Source organism: Pelecanus crispus, chromosome 1, assembly GCF_030463565.1.
Source record: "Pelecanus crispus isolate bPelCri1 chromosome 1, bPelCri1.pri, whole genome shotgun sequence".
NCBI classification, from domain to species: domain Eukaryota; kingdom Metazoa; phylum Chordata; class Aves; order Pelecaniformes; family Pelecanidae; genus Pelecanus; species Pelecanus crispus.
Window position 1 is genome coordinate 121766115 of NC_134643.1, and position 15266 is coordinate 121781380.

General features: G+C 42.9%; 1 protein-coding gene across 1 annotated transcript in view; it reads left to right on the top strand.

Moving 5' to 3' along the window:
* Positions 1-15266, top strand: part of HUNK (hormonally up-regulated Neu-associated kinase) — a 56820-nt gene that overhangs the window by 21623 nt on the left and 19931 nt on the right. Inside the window, 3 exon segments of the mRNA XM_075725500.1 lie at positions 7448-7503; positions 12992-13127; positions 14973-15100. Coding sequence (XP_075581615.1) covers positions 7448-7503; positions 12992-13127; positions 14973-15100 — 320 coding nt within the window.

Here is a 15266-nt window from a genome sequence, read left to right on the forward strand (position 1 = left end):
TCAGCAGCTAAACTGCTGACCTCTTTAAATTATTAACCCCACAGTTTGGGGCATGGAAAATGAAGAAGTCTGCTTATTGCTTTAAGGGATCAATTGGTATCCGGTATGTACAGAGAGAGAGGAAGGAAAAAGGTCAGAGTTTCTGAGATGGGCAGAGGAAAACCTGGCAGGAACAAGATGAATGCATTTAGCTTTTAACAGCAGTATTGAGTTCAGCAGCAGTTCCTCTCCCTGAAAAATTTACCGTCTGCATAGTGGCTGAAGGGCTTATGGGGGGTTGGTAGGTTTGGCTTTGATTCCCTTCTTCTTCAGGGAGGATTCAAACCCACATTTTGTACCAAAATAGCTCATTCGCTAGGTACAAGCTGCAATCAACAGGCTGCTGTGGTGGGAACAAGGCAAGGCTTTGGGGTCCAGAGAGAACATGAGCAGGAGTTCCTGTACGGATGCTGCATGCTTGCAGCAGTTTTGGCCCTCACCCCCTCTTTCTCTCTGCTGTCTCTGAACATAAGCGCAGCTCCCAGAGACTGAAGCGTGAGGGACCTTTGTGAGAGGAGGGAGGAAGCAGCCCTGGAAATACTGATACGCTCTGCTGCATCTGGCAGCTGAGCTCTCTCCATCCAGCCCTGTGGTGTTGGATTAATCCTTACCCCAAAGGCAGCATACTCCATCCACTCCATTTCTCAAATCACAGTGTGGCACAGAGCTGGGTCCTTGGGAGTCTTCCATCCAGATAATGAGCAGGTCCGGTTCTGCTTAAACTGATAACATTTGACAGAATCACAGGCAGTATATCTGCAAGTACTTTCTCTAGCTTAACCATTCAATGTCTTGACTTATTCTGCAAAGTACACAGAGCAGCGTAGAGATGCAGGAAGAACATTGATGGCGTGATCCAGATTTATTCTCCTGGCTCTCTGCGAGCAAGGGAGGGAGAAAGAATAGTCGTTACCCCAGGAGTTGTCCTTCAGCATCTCGGGCTTTTGACCGTGGCAACTGTAAAAACAGACTACTCAGTTGGCAACTGAAGAGGGGGAAAAAATAGTGCAGAAGTCTGATTCATTCTCACCCTGGATGAAATGGCAATGTTCTGTTGTTGTTATTGTTGTTATTTTTAAAACAGGTAAAAATAACAGCACTTTCATCTACGTGGTGATCTGTGGGTGTTTGCATTCACTGGGTGTGAAACAAAACACAGCATCCTAGGCCAGAAAGCGGTCTGCTGTTTGTCTCTCTCCAAATGCTTTCATTATTCACGTTGAATGGGGCAGGACATTGAAAAGTGTTCACTGACTATTTTTTTACAAAAGTCACCAGTGTTTTTGTCTGCATTATTCGGGGAATAATATAGATTACTTGCCCTGTTCTATAACTCAGGATGAAAGCAAGCCAGATGAAATAAGTTGCATGAAATTTGATTACATTATTTGATGAGTATTACTCGGTAAGCTTCATGACTTACAATCAAGACTTGGCATGGCAGGAAAAGCACTCTGGACAAGAGCTGGGACCCAGAACTCAATGGAAATGCCTCTTTTAAGAGGCAGCGATGTGCAAACAGCCTAAGGTTAAAAAACTTCAAGAGACCTCATTTTATTTAGAGAAGTTAAAAAAATACCCATGTTTGACTGTATAGATGCATTTAAAATTATTAACATTTCATCTGCTACGATGGATGAAGACGGCAAGTTCCAGAGTGCTGGAGATGCATCTTTGGTGAGGGGTGTCCAGGGTTCAGAACTCCTTGGCTGCTCGCTGAAGAAAGAAATGCTGTTACTCTAAATATGATTTCATGTAATCATTTGTGTTTCATTCCTTCTATCAGAAGAGCTGGTTGGTTGCTAAAAATATACTTGCAACAAGCTCAGCTGTGAATCAGGTAGGAATATTTATCTTTCTCTCTGACAGAGGAAAACAAATCCAAACGGCAGTATCTGGTGAAGCTTTCTCTTTTCAGAGGGTGTTTACATAGGCCTTCATGCTGTCAAAAAGCAGGATGAACAATAAGCCCCTTGGGAGTGTAAGGACAACAGAGGAAAATGAAGTGAAAGCCGTGGTGCTTGCCACAGCATCCCACAGGATATTCTCAACAACCCTTTTAAAGTAATTTTAACAAAATTCAATCCCATTCAGTGCAATTACTGTCAGGATGTCAAAGAAAACGATTTAATAATGTATTGGTAGCAAAGATAGCTTTCTGTATTCCCCCTTTTTCTGTCTTCATGGCAGCATATTCGTACCTTCCACTGCCATTTTATAATTAAAAGCAGATCAGGAGTTTGAAAGACACAAAAAAACCCTGAGGTTTTGAGCGGAGTTTATGTATTTTTCCATGATCTCCTTCCCTAGCACAGTAAGGTGGTGCCATATGATCTAGTTGCTCAGGGTGCTGCGGGATTCCTGCCTTGGTACCCGCTGCTTTGACATGTTGGCTTTGATAACTTCCATCCTATTAATTTTAAGTGCCAGTAGTCTGGCTGCTGATGCAATATGTATGACAGATCCTGCACTACAGAACAAAGTCTCCTTTTGAAGTGCAAAGCTGGTTTGTCTTTCTATTTTATGTCGGATTTCAAAATTACCTTTGGGCATTCTCTCTTGGAGTACTCTGCTGTAAACAAACTAAACATTGTTTTAGTGAAGACAATGGACCGAACTCCTCTTTTACAGGGGCAACTGCATTGAATTCAGTGATGTTGTGACTGATAAAAGAATCAGGCTCAGTAAATAATATTTTGATAACAAAGCCTTTGAAATGTATGCTGACGTGATGAGGAACCCAAATCTCTGCAACCTTTCCAGCTCACCGCCGGCTCTTACATGGGGCTAGAAAGTGGGCATGCGGGTTGGTAGTTAAGGAGTGCTTTTTCATGATTCTGTTATGATTAAAAATAAGATGCAGGAGACAGCAGCCAACCACTGCTGCTTTGCAGCTGCTTGCTGGTAAAACCTCCCTTCTCATCCCTCCTCCCCCAGACAAGAAATAAAGTGTGAAATGCAAAAACTTCAATTTTGCTGTCTGATGCCTGCAATGTCACTGAATAAGCTTCTTTCAAAAGCACACTGAGCTGACAGCTGAAGCCTGGGGTAACTCACTCAGTGGAGCAGGCTCATGTTGCCTGGTGGAGTCACTGGCTAGAGCTGGGGTTTCCAAAGTGGTCTGTGAAGCTCTAAGCAAAGCCAGAGAAAAATCAGCCCCATCAACAGAAGAACAAACTCCCAAACAAACCATCCCGTGAAGCAGGCATATTTTCAATTACGGGGAACGATGCCTGTACGCTGCTAGCTTCGCACGCTGACAAGGCATAAATATATGCTGATTCTCCACATTGTGGTAATGCAGCTTGATCTTTCTTGAGTGTCTTCATTATTCATAGATTTGACTAACGTGTACCATAGTTAGACACTCTCAACATCATGGAACTAAGCCCTCAGAAAGAGGTAAGAGTTTTTGTTCGTCTCGTATTTAATCACTGAGGGTGCACTCTGGTATTTTGAAGTTTTGAATGCCAAAAATTTGCTTCAAGGGGGAAAAAAAAAATCCTTTAGTCCCATTTTTTGAGGCGCCAAGACATTAAGGAACAAGATCAGATTTACCTCAAGGAGGGAAAGTGAAGGTCTCCAGCATCTACGTTTCTTCTCCCCACCTCAACCCCACACGGCATGGCACGTGCTGCTGGCTGCATGAGGGAGCGCTTGCCCAGCCTTTCCAGTTGCAAAGCAGCTGTGTCCCGCTCCAGCAACCCACCAAGAAGTGCAAGCCACGTGCATAATTATGAGGATCCTTGAGTCTGCAGGGACTGGCACGTGTACATGATATTCAATGCTTTGGGTCTTCCCATTGACTTCAACAAGGGTTTCAAGTGCTGTGTGTGTCGTAGCTGGTAACTCACATCCGCTCTTCCAGTTCGCAGCTGTTAAAAACATGCAAAAATCTCCACTGACTAGAATAAAAAAAGGTGGTACGTTTGCTTGCATTTGTTAAACCATTTAAAATATAGTGCATGAAATTCAGGGTCCCCTAACACTTTTGGGTGCAATGGTGCTACTTTTTCCATTACAATGAATTAATGTAAACATTCACGCAAAGCAGCAACAGAGATGAGCCTCTCTTTGTAAAAAATAATTTAACTTTGAATCGGACAGAACTGATGTAATAAAGCATTTAGGAACTCTGGGGAAATCAGTCCTGTCTCTCTGTAGGATGAGCAGATACATAATTGGATTGTACCACTGCACTTTTTGGTAAAAAGAGGGTAATTTGGTGCATTGTTAAAGTCTCTTGAAGTGTTCACTGAATAACCCTTTTGTCCCAACAGACGCAGGTCTTGTCCAGACTCGCAGGCTCTATTTGCACTTCTGCTGTCCTGGCTGCGGGTACTTGCCATCTCTGTGCCCCACTGCCAGCCCGCTGCAGGGGATCAGGCTGCCCGGGGGCCCTGCCCAGTGCCCACCCACGGGTCCACATCTGCCTAGCAGCAGTTCTCCAACTATGGCCTAGTCTGGGGAATTTTGGCTTGGTTTCATACAGCTTTTGCTTTCCATTTCTAAGGCTGGTTCGCATGGAATCTTCTCGTTAGGTTGTATCAAGGAGTAAAAAACTGTTGTCCTAGCTCCCAGTGTCACGCCAAAAAAAAAAAAACAAAACCTTTCATATTGACATGGGTTGACAAAAATGTGGTGCATACGGACTATTAGATCAGTTACCACTTACCGGCAAATCTGCTAAGAATAGGCACATGGGTAAACATCTTTAATTAACCAGGTCTGATTGCACTCTATACTGAGGCTATATTTAATTTTTTTTTCCTCTGATAGCTTTAAAATGCCATGTAATGTTTACCTTTAGTTTTATTTTTTTAACCTTGAATCCTTTTAAATACCTTTTCTTGTGTTTATTTTTAGCCCTCCTGTCACTCATTTATTATTCTAATTGCCTGCGTGTCTTTTCTCCTCAGCTTACAGCTTTCATCTTTCCATTCCCTTGCCTTTATTTTTAAAGTCTTACCTCTTCTTAGCTAATGTTTAATATACTCAGAGCTTCCAAATGCTCTTTCTCCTTGCTTTGAGGCATCATACTGAGCATTGTAGTGTATGACCCGAAGTTCCATGTGCTTCTGTTGATTTCAGTTTAGTTTTGGGTTGTTTTTTTTTTTGTTCCTCTTTCCCATACTGTTTTTTGGCAGTCTCTCCTATTAAATTCCCATCCCCTATATCTTTCTAGAGGCTCTAATCGCACTGTCTGTGAAAACCTCCACCTGGAAGCAATAAAGACGTGAGACGTGAAGAAGTAAGCCCTTTTTTGGCAGTAGAGGGAAGCAGAAGTGGGTTGATCCAGATCCATCTGGCAGGGCACATCCTCCTTGCATCAAGCCATTTCTCAGCGGCAGGGGTTGCCCGACAAGGGAAGCTCCTTTTGGAGGATGCAGGGCGGTGGGTCCGCGGCGCCGTTGCAGCATGTGGAGTCTCCCACGGATGAGGAGAGGGACGCCATGGATGCCAGCCGGGCTTATGGGGTGCACGGCCCAGAGCCGGTGCGTGCCCTTGGCGTGGGAGCAGGGCTGGAGGGTGGGCCCTTTGTAGGCTGGGTCTTGGCCCAAACACCACCAAATGTGGTTACATCTCTGCCGTGGTAGTTGAAATTAGCTGTCACTTTTAACATGGCTGGTTTCCTCAAGTTGACACACTGGGTTATTGCCAGAGGGGGAATATAATCCCCTCCTCCTGTCTCTCAGGCTGGTGCTTTATTGACTGAGTTACGCTGCTCCTCCGAGAAGAGGACTGGTGCAGAAGGCAGTCCTCTCCTCAGGAAGTGTTCGGCTGGACGCCCTAGGAAAGCCTGCATATCTCCCCTCAATACCTGAAATTTGTAAAATACTCTCCTTTGGTAGACTTACAGAGTATTTCCCCTATCTTTTTTTCACACATGAAGCAAGGAAGATCTGCAAGAAATGCTCACTGGGGTGTAGAAATACCTGTTTGGAGAAGGTCCTTGTGGTCATATTGATGAAGTGAGTGGCATCCTACCTGCAAGTACTCTCCTGCCTCAGATTTATTTGAAACACAGCATAGGCATAAAATGAAATGGAGAGGAACGTTTTAAAAAAGGCTTGGAGTTGGTCACATCTATTTTTCTTTCTTTCCCAGATCCTTTCCTGCGAAGTACTTTCTTTGGTTTGGTTGGTTTACTTGTCTTATCTTATTAAGCCTTATATCTTCATCTGTAATAGAGGCATCCTTCATTACTCCCTTTGCCTTACAGAGACAAAATACCATCGATGTCACTGACTTCCCATAATTATAGCTGATGGCTTTATTATCCAGATATTTCCGAAGCATGCTGGGAGAAGCACCGCTGCCCGTCTAAGCTATTGATATCCTGGCATGCTGATTGTTAGAAATAGTTTTGTCTGAATGGGGGAAAAAATTCTTGTGATAAAGACACAGCCAACTGCTAGAAGTCATGGACAAATTGTGTAGCAACCTAAATGATTTTTTCATATTATACTTAATGCTTAGTCTGTACAGTTTGGGGTTTTGGGGTGTTTTTGTGTGTGTGGGGGTGATCTCTGGGATATTTTTCTTAGGTCAAAGATGGCTTAGGAAAGCACAGACACGTTCTTAGGTGATGAAGGGGCACATGTAAAATGAACAACATGCTGACGTACATATCGGAAGAAGGGTCGGTCATTTTGTAGACTACTTTCGTTTTATCCTCTCTCTCGAAACTGGTCCAGGCCCTGATCTGTGCAGTGGCTCTGTGGGGACGGGCAGGGTGGCGTGGTGGAGAAAGCACTAACATGGCATTCAGAAAACCTGTGTGGCTTCTTCTCTCGGCTTTGTTACTGGCCTGCTGGATGGCATTGGGCAAGTCATTTCAATCCCTCAACCTCACTTTTCACCTCTAGCATATGGGAGTACCAATGCTGACCACCTCTATGAAGAGTTTGGATGCTTCATCGCCAGGGAAGGTTGATTCTGGTCTCCCTTGTAGACAATAGCAGAGGAGAGACATTTGACTCCTCAGATCTCTGCAGAAGGTTTATTCTTCAGCTGTGGCCAGTGAACAGCCTTTGGTTGTGAAGAGTAATGAGAAAGTGACCTCTAGTTCCAAAAACATATATTTGAAATGTTTCCAGTGTATAAGATTACTGTAAACTTTGAAGTATGTGAGAAATTTGAAGAACCTGGTTAATTACAGGATGTACTGACAAACGTTTATAAAGTCATTTTGTGCCTGAAGAATAGGTGTGAAACTGTGTGTGAAAGCACTGGTAATTTTGGAGAGGAGACAATGCATGGGGCTTTCTGCTTTGAATGTGGACCTGTGTGCGCTGCTTTCATTACACGCATTATTATATATGAATCTTGTAAATACACTGATGAGAGTGATGGGAAGCTGCTTCATTATTTTGGTGGCTCATTCAAAATATTTTATTTCTTTCAGAGACTTGAAGATAGAAAATCTGTTGCTAGATGAAGACAACAATATCAAGCTTATTGGTATGAAACCAGTTTGGCAATTCCAGTAATTAAAATTGGTAGTTTTTTAAAGACAGTTTTTAAGACTTCATAATTCTCCTTGTGACAACTGCTAATGTTGCTGCAGAGAGGAGCTGAGAGAGTATAGATAGCAATCAAGCTGTTCCTGACAGCATCTTGTGAAAAAAACATTCCAAATAATTCATCTTTAACTGGGTATGGGAATAATCCTACATCTTTTAACCAACAGCTTTCATATTAAAATCAGGAACTTTGTAAAAATTAAAGAATTGGCACCACAGAACTAATTTATTTTATTATCTTGATAATTTCATATTTACTCAGGGTTGGATTCTGCTTCCATATGCATATGCTTCCACTGAAGTCAGTGGGAGTTGCACACATTTTTAGCAGCTGGCAAAATTTGGTTCTATATTTATATTTGTTAAATTTGCTTCCAGCACCCAATGCGAAATTGGTTTAGAGGGCTGTTAAAAAATAAAAAAGATCAACGATAGAGTCTTGATTGTATTCGGGTATCAGTTGTACGCAGCACTCGACTCATTCAAGTTGTGCAGACGTTTTAGATTAATCAGCGGTGGGTATAGTCTCTCACTGCCTTTGCATAACTCCCATTAATGTTAATGTGGGCATTGAAAAGAAAATATTCCCTTCATAAAATAAACCCCAAACATCTGTTTGTATTTATCTCCATGCCTACACTTTTGCCAACAGCAGTATCTGTGGTTGCAGACTTAAAGGCTCGACTGATTTCTTCAAAAGGTTTCATGATCTGAAAAGTGATGAAAAACACTTAACATGCAGGTCAAATGGACGCTCACTGTAATGTATAGAGCACGTGCATCTCCAGACAAACAAGAGGAGGATGGTTAATGAAATCTGAAATATTCAACATTTACTTAGGGAATTCAGTCTTTGGAAATGTTACCATGACTTTTAGTCATTACTGTGTAGTGAATCAACTGACTCTGGGAAAATAATAGCAAAAGAGAACTCTGCATTACCTCAGCTACGGGTCAAGAGGATACTGATATGTTACCATGAATCATTCGTCAGTAATGATGGATACCACCCATTATCTTGATTTAGCAGATAAGTGAGACCAGATGGTTTGCAACGGTCCTATATGAATGTCTGGTAGATTTAAAGAATTTCTATAGCTTTCCCGTTATTGGGTGTTTGATTACACAACAGTACGTGAACTGGACATCCAAACCCAGACCTAATCAGATGATACGTGTACAACTGAAACTCACATGCCAAAAAATGACTTAAGAACAGTTCCTGCAGTTTAATTTGCTTTGGTTGCATAGAAAGGTCTCCTCGCAGTGGGTGGTGTGGGAAGAATAGAGAAAAGAGACAGTTCGATCTTCCGTAGCCTCGCTAGCATTGAAATAAATTGTCCTCAGGTCTGCAGTCTGATGTCTTAAGCAAAGCAGATTGTACACAGTATGTATTTTGAAACAGAGCAATTAAATCCCACCATCCAACTGGGTATGTTATGGAAAAATAAAGGTTGCTTTATTAATAATAATTTTGCTGTAAGTAAAAGCAGATTTAATATCACGGCCAGCTCATGTCCTATCTCGCTAGCGACTCTGGTGATCTCTGGTTGTTCACCCTGAAGCAGCAGTGCCTCTGTTCTTCATGCTCTGTCTGCTGCGCTTGAGGGGAAAGCTGGAGCGGGGGCTGCAGAAACCAGCCTCAGGTCCCTGGGCAACCTCTCCTCATCAATACCTCTTTTCCAGGTGGTAGCAGAAGTAGTGCTTGAGCTGCCGCGCAGCTTTCTGTTGCCATCAGGCCGTCCCAGGGCAAGGGAAATTTTCCAGCAGCTGTCTGTGACTCGTGGATAGACCAGATAATCTATAGACCAGATAATTTACTCCTCTTCCTCCTCCCTGCCTCTTCCCTCACTCAGCTCATTCAGCACCTAGTACAATATTTTATGTAGTCTGTCTTTCTAGAAATGTGATGGATCAGTTGCGTCATCACAGGAAGGTTCTTCAGGACTGAAGAACATGTTTTGAGGAATTACGTGCTGCTTTTCATGCTTGGGAGAAGAAACTCTGACCTGCAAAACCAGCTCACATTAACTGCTTTGGGGTGGGAGCTTGGTCTCCATGTCTTGTGCAGCAGCAAATACACTAGTACCTAATATAAAATGTTGCTCTTGTAATAACTACAAAATGAAGGAAAAAAAAACATCATAAAGGAAAAAAAAAAGGTGCAATGCATTGAAACTCCCTACTTGCTCATGCATTTCAGTGAGAACTGAATCCCTTGAGTCCCTTTCTTCACCCAGCTGCTTAATGGCACCTTGCTTTTGTTACTCTTTTTAGCTACATGGTAAGGTGGTTTATAATATGTTCTTAGATAGTATTATTAGCAAAATTATGTTTGCTGTGTTAAGTGGACTTATTCTTAGCTGCCTGTTAAGTCTCAAATCGAAGAACATCAGGATTGGAAACGCTGGAAATAATTCACTTCTCTTCATCTACCAGCCCATGTGATAAAGATGCCATGAAAAGCCACTCATGGGCCATGCAAAGTCCTTGGCGTCCTACTCAAGGACCTGTACGGCACCAAAAAGACCCTGCCAATAAGTAGCTATGCTGAGGTCTGTGGAGGTCTGCTGGTCAAACTCGTCCACGAGCTCCTGCTTGTTGCTAAGGCTTCTGTTATTAAATAGCTCTTTCCCTATTCCAACTGTCACAGCTTCAGAGATAGCCGTATATCCATAGCTTAATGTTGATTTCCTGGAGGCGTTAAAGAGGAGTAGTGTAATGCGATACTTCGATAGTACGAGCAGTGGGGGTGGTGGAGTTGCCGTGTCATAATATTTACTTTGGAAAAGCGAGTGCGGCCTTTGATCTGAATTCTGTAATTAGCTCGGCTTATTGAAAGGAAGCCCAAGACAGAGGCAGGAATGGCAGTGAAATTATCAATGCTGGTGGTAATACCGTTCCTATCGAGATCAGCAGTGCATCCTTAATAAAAATCACACTGCGATCGTGATGTGCTGTCACAGTGTTAACAATATTACTATTTCTTTTGCGATAAAATCCCTGTCCCCAATATGCATGTTTGTGCGCATTCTGCATTTCAACAGGCGCTAGAAAAAAGACTATACCAGCCTAGATTAGATGAATGAGCTGAAAAAAGTTAATAAGATTTTTATAGTTTAAGCAAATAAGATAATTAAAACCTCCTCTAGAGTGTGCCTCCATTGATAATGATAAAAAGGTGCCGATTTACACCATCACAGAATATAGCCCTTATATTTTGATTGTAAAGCATTATATTACAGTCAAGTAATTTTGAGGTGGTATGACACAGTAGGGTTAAGAACATGAATAATACCGTGTGGAGATAGTATTTCTAGGAATTTGAAAAAGTATTTTACACTTGACATAACTCATCTCGGGCCATAGCTAATAAGTATGTTTAATTAAGTAAATGGATCTTCGGAAGTATTTGTATAAGCCCCAGGGATAATACATGTATAGCAGAGATGATTCAGCAGTGTCCAGAGACAATTGTTTTCCATCAGAGGCAAGGAAATTGTCTTGATCCTCCCTTCAGTTTTGACAGTGTTCTCCAGTAAAACCCCTTTGAGCCTCTTTGGATGTTAAATATGGTGATTCTTGTCTCTCTTGTGCTTGTCTTGCTCTCAGAGATGCAGCCAGTCAAGTGGAAAGCACTGTGCAGTCACTTGGGCACTCCGGCTCACATAGTCATCTTTATAATTGCATTTTTTTGTAAGCATTATTATTTTTTCGCCTGGGTTTGTAAGGAGCAAGGCTTTTGTGACCACCCTGTCAGGGTACTTCTGATATCTTGAGAAACTCCTGTCTGATTTCAGCCAAATTTAACATGGGGTAAAAGCTAACAGACAGGCCATTACTTCAAGTTGTATGCAAATAAGTAGGCAGATAAGGGAGAGAGACCCAAATTAATGTCTCTGTGGAGAGAGAGTATTGCATGGGCTCAACAGTTGCCTGCTATAGTTGGCCTGCAAGGTGTGATGATTTTAGCCCATCCAGGCAGGGGGGGAGCACACCCAGAAATATGCTGGTTTGCAAGACAAATGGATGCAAGACACAAGCCTATAGGAAGAGGGTTCAGTGGTCTGCTTCTGCTGACTGCCTCGGTTATGTATAAGACAGTTTTCATTTTAAACGCATACATTCTGGGAGTTTTTAAGGAGACTGGATCAGAAAAAGAAAGGAACAAAACAGATGTCAGTGTTCTTAAGCAGTATTTTTGTTGCAGCTGTCATCAGTAACAAGTTATTAATAAATGCAAACATCTTTGATTGTGACCTCCCTAGATCCGCTGCTCCTGGATATGTTGCCCTGCAGCAAAGGCCGTTCTCCCAGCCTGTCAGCTTTGCCCATGTCATCCTCCTCCTTGCAAGCTTGTCTTGCTCCTTCCCCTTATCACGTCAAGTTGCTTGACTTCACTTCCAAGACCGTCTGCAACCTCTCCTCACCCTCCCATGCCGTCTCTCAGGCTGTGCTTTCATAATGGGTAGCATGGGCTACCGCTAGACAGGGTGGGCTTGCATGTTGTCCCCAGCCGCTTCGGCCACTGGTGTGACTCTGTCTGCCTTTTTCTCCTTGCTTAGTGGTTTCGTTTTTAAGATCCTTTCTTAAACCCAGCTCACCCTGCAGCCATACCAGCACTGGAGCAGACGAGGGAGATTGGGGGAACACCCTTCTTGGTGCCAGCCTGGGCCTGGGTTGGCTGAGGGCGCTTAGGAAGCTGCAGCCTCCTTCGGTGCGGAGAGGCTGCCTCGTCTCTCCAGTCAGCTCAGGGTGCCAGCCTTTGCCAGTCCCTTGTTATTATTGCCAGCAAAAGGGTGTCAGATATACCCAGGGGCCAGAAATACAGTAACTCAAGGCAGAAGTTGGGGAGGGGGGAGCTAAATCAACACATTCCCCTTCTTGCTCCAAGATCTCCCTGTGTTATTTTAGAGCTGAAATGCTGACTCTGCAACCCTGTGCATTTATGCATCGCCACGGTAGTCCTGGAAAGCACCCCCTCCACCCCCCTTACATCTGATGGCTCATTTATGCAATTTAGAGGAAAATGAAGAAGTCCCACTTAAACTTGGCCTCTGCGTAACATACTGCAGCAGCATGGAATCCACGACAGCCCGAAGTGGCTTTCTGCCCCATGCACATTACGTAGTACCTGGGATAAGCTCAACTCCTGTTGTTGCCATCCAGTTCCCAGTGAAATGTAGTTGCTTTGTGTATGAAATTGATAATTGTGCATGTTCTAAGACTTTACTGTTTGTGGAAATCTCTGGTTATTTAGAACCTCAGAGAAACAAATGATATAAAATTTTTGCATGTGGGTGATTTTTTTCTTAGGCAGTTAATTGCTTAGCTTTGGGAAAAAAATGTGCTTTTTTTTCTTTGCGTTCTAGCGCAGTTTTACTGTATCTGTCTCTTTCATAACTCTGTCTCTGTGCCTTTCGCAGACTTTGGATTGAGCAACTGTGCAGGCATCTTGGGTTATTCTGATCCATTCAGCACCCAGTGTGGGAGCCCGGCATATGCAGCCCCTGAACTTCTGGCAAGGAAAAAATACGGGCCCAAAATAGACGTTTGGTCCATGTGAGTAACTTCTCTAGTTTATAATTGTTACTACTGTCATCGTTACCCATTGCTCAAATGAGAAATGTTATTCATGTATTTGGCTACTCCGAGCAACAGAATCTGTTTAATTAGCATGACTCTTTGAACTGAATTGCACAGATATTTTGTTCTGAAATAGATCTTTTACGTACCTGTATATAGATTGCTAGAACATATAGCATAGGGAGATTGCAGTGAAGCACAGCTGTTGATCAGTCATGTTCAGACATAGTAGAAGACATGGCTCTGGCACAAGAGGGCCAACAGCTTTTTTTGTTTTCCCCAAAGGATCCTCAAGCGTTCGCGTGGGCTCTGTGCACTATCCACAGTCAAATCTGACAGGAAATAAGATACTGAGTCAGGTCATCATTTTGAAAGCACAGTCATTAAAGGGGAAATAAAAATGGCCAGAAAATTTGTGAGCATTTGTGAGCTTACTAACGTTCAGGCAAAAGAACAGACAGAAGTCCCTGGTGCCAGAGGTAGAGGAAACTACAAAGATGTTTTGGGGCCAATGGATTTGCAGTACTGTTGTAGACTGTGCAACTCCCACTACGCTCCTGTTGGCCATGGACATGGTGTCGGTTATCCTTGTCAATCCTGGAGAGGGATTAGCTGAAATCAGTTGAGGTTTAGCTTTTGGTTTAGTATCAATAGATTTTCCCTCACCAAGTGGGGATAATAATATTTATATAAATTTAAATGAAATAACAGAATTATGGTAATTCCCAAGCTGAAGTATTTGGAATGCTTGGAAAGTGGAATGTACTGTGTAAGTACTACTACTGCTAAGAAAGATTGGCCATAGTTTATATGTGAGACTAGGACCTGGCTCAAATTAATCTCAGTTTGATCCGGTGGGTTCCCTGTTGCACCTCAAGGCTCTTTAGAACCTCCTCTGCCGAAGCCTAGTTTGCAGTCTGTCCTCCAAGGAGACCTACAGCTTAATCATTGCATGACTGCTGAATTTCTCACTCCAGCAGCAGGCCATCCATCCACATCAAGGGTGAGAGTACCACCTCTGAGGTACGCAGGCAAACAGAGCAGTCATTCTTGTAAACCATTTAATCTCCTCCAGTAATAATGTCCTGCTCTTTTTTAATTAAAAAAAGAAAATATGGTTAACTCCTACCCTTCCTCATAGCTGAGCAAATTGCGTCTGTGATCACAGTTCGTGATAGCACACCAGTTTAGTTTCTTTCTGTTCACATATGTGTATTCAGCAGGCTGGGGAAACAAATTCCCAAAGGGGAAGAATTCCACTCAAATTGAATTTAAAGCCCTTTTAAGAGGAAAAAGAACAAGAGTGCCCAACCCACTTTTCATTGCTGACTTTGCTGGGCATAAATAAGCCATAAGTTTTCAGTTCTGAAAAATGTAATTGTTCACACCTGATCTTTGGGCTGTGCCAGAGGCTGTGGAGGTCAGTGGAAATCTTTGGGCACTGAACCAAGACCTATGATGTCCCCGTTGGTGCAGGCAGTCATTCCACACCCAGAGCAGCACCAGGACAAGGCCCCTGAAAGCAGCATGTTTATGCAGCCTGAGGAGAGACTTAATCGTGGCGTGGAATTTAGCGGAGGAATTGCCTAAGAGCTGGGCTTGGTTCTGTGGCTCCCAGCTTATGTCCTACACATTGTGTGACCCTCCATGAGCAAACCTCTGGGAATTCTTACCCAAATCATTGTACGCAACAGAAGAGCAAGCTTCTTTTTGGTCTTTTTTAATAATTGTCAGATATTAAAGATTAAGTACAGTCACTAAGCCTATGTTTTTCCTTGTTCCCGATGATTTTGGTTTCTTTTTCTCTATGTTTTCTTTTAGTGGGGTGAACATGTACGCAATGTTGACTGGAACATTACCTTTTACTGTGGAGCCCTTCAGCTTGAGAGCTTTATACCAGAAAATGGTGGACAAAGAAATGAACCCTTTTCCCACCCAGCTCTCTACAGGTAATCGAGAGGGTGTGCTGGGACCTGTTCAGATCCAGTCGGTCAGAACCATTGTGTTGAATTTGGATTGTGAGTCATGCTGCCGGCATGGCACACTAATTGTGAAAAATACTCTTTTTTTCATTTTAGCCTCCAAAAGATCTGCGGAAGTTGCTGTAGTATAACT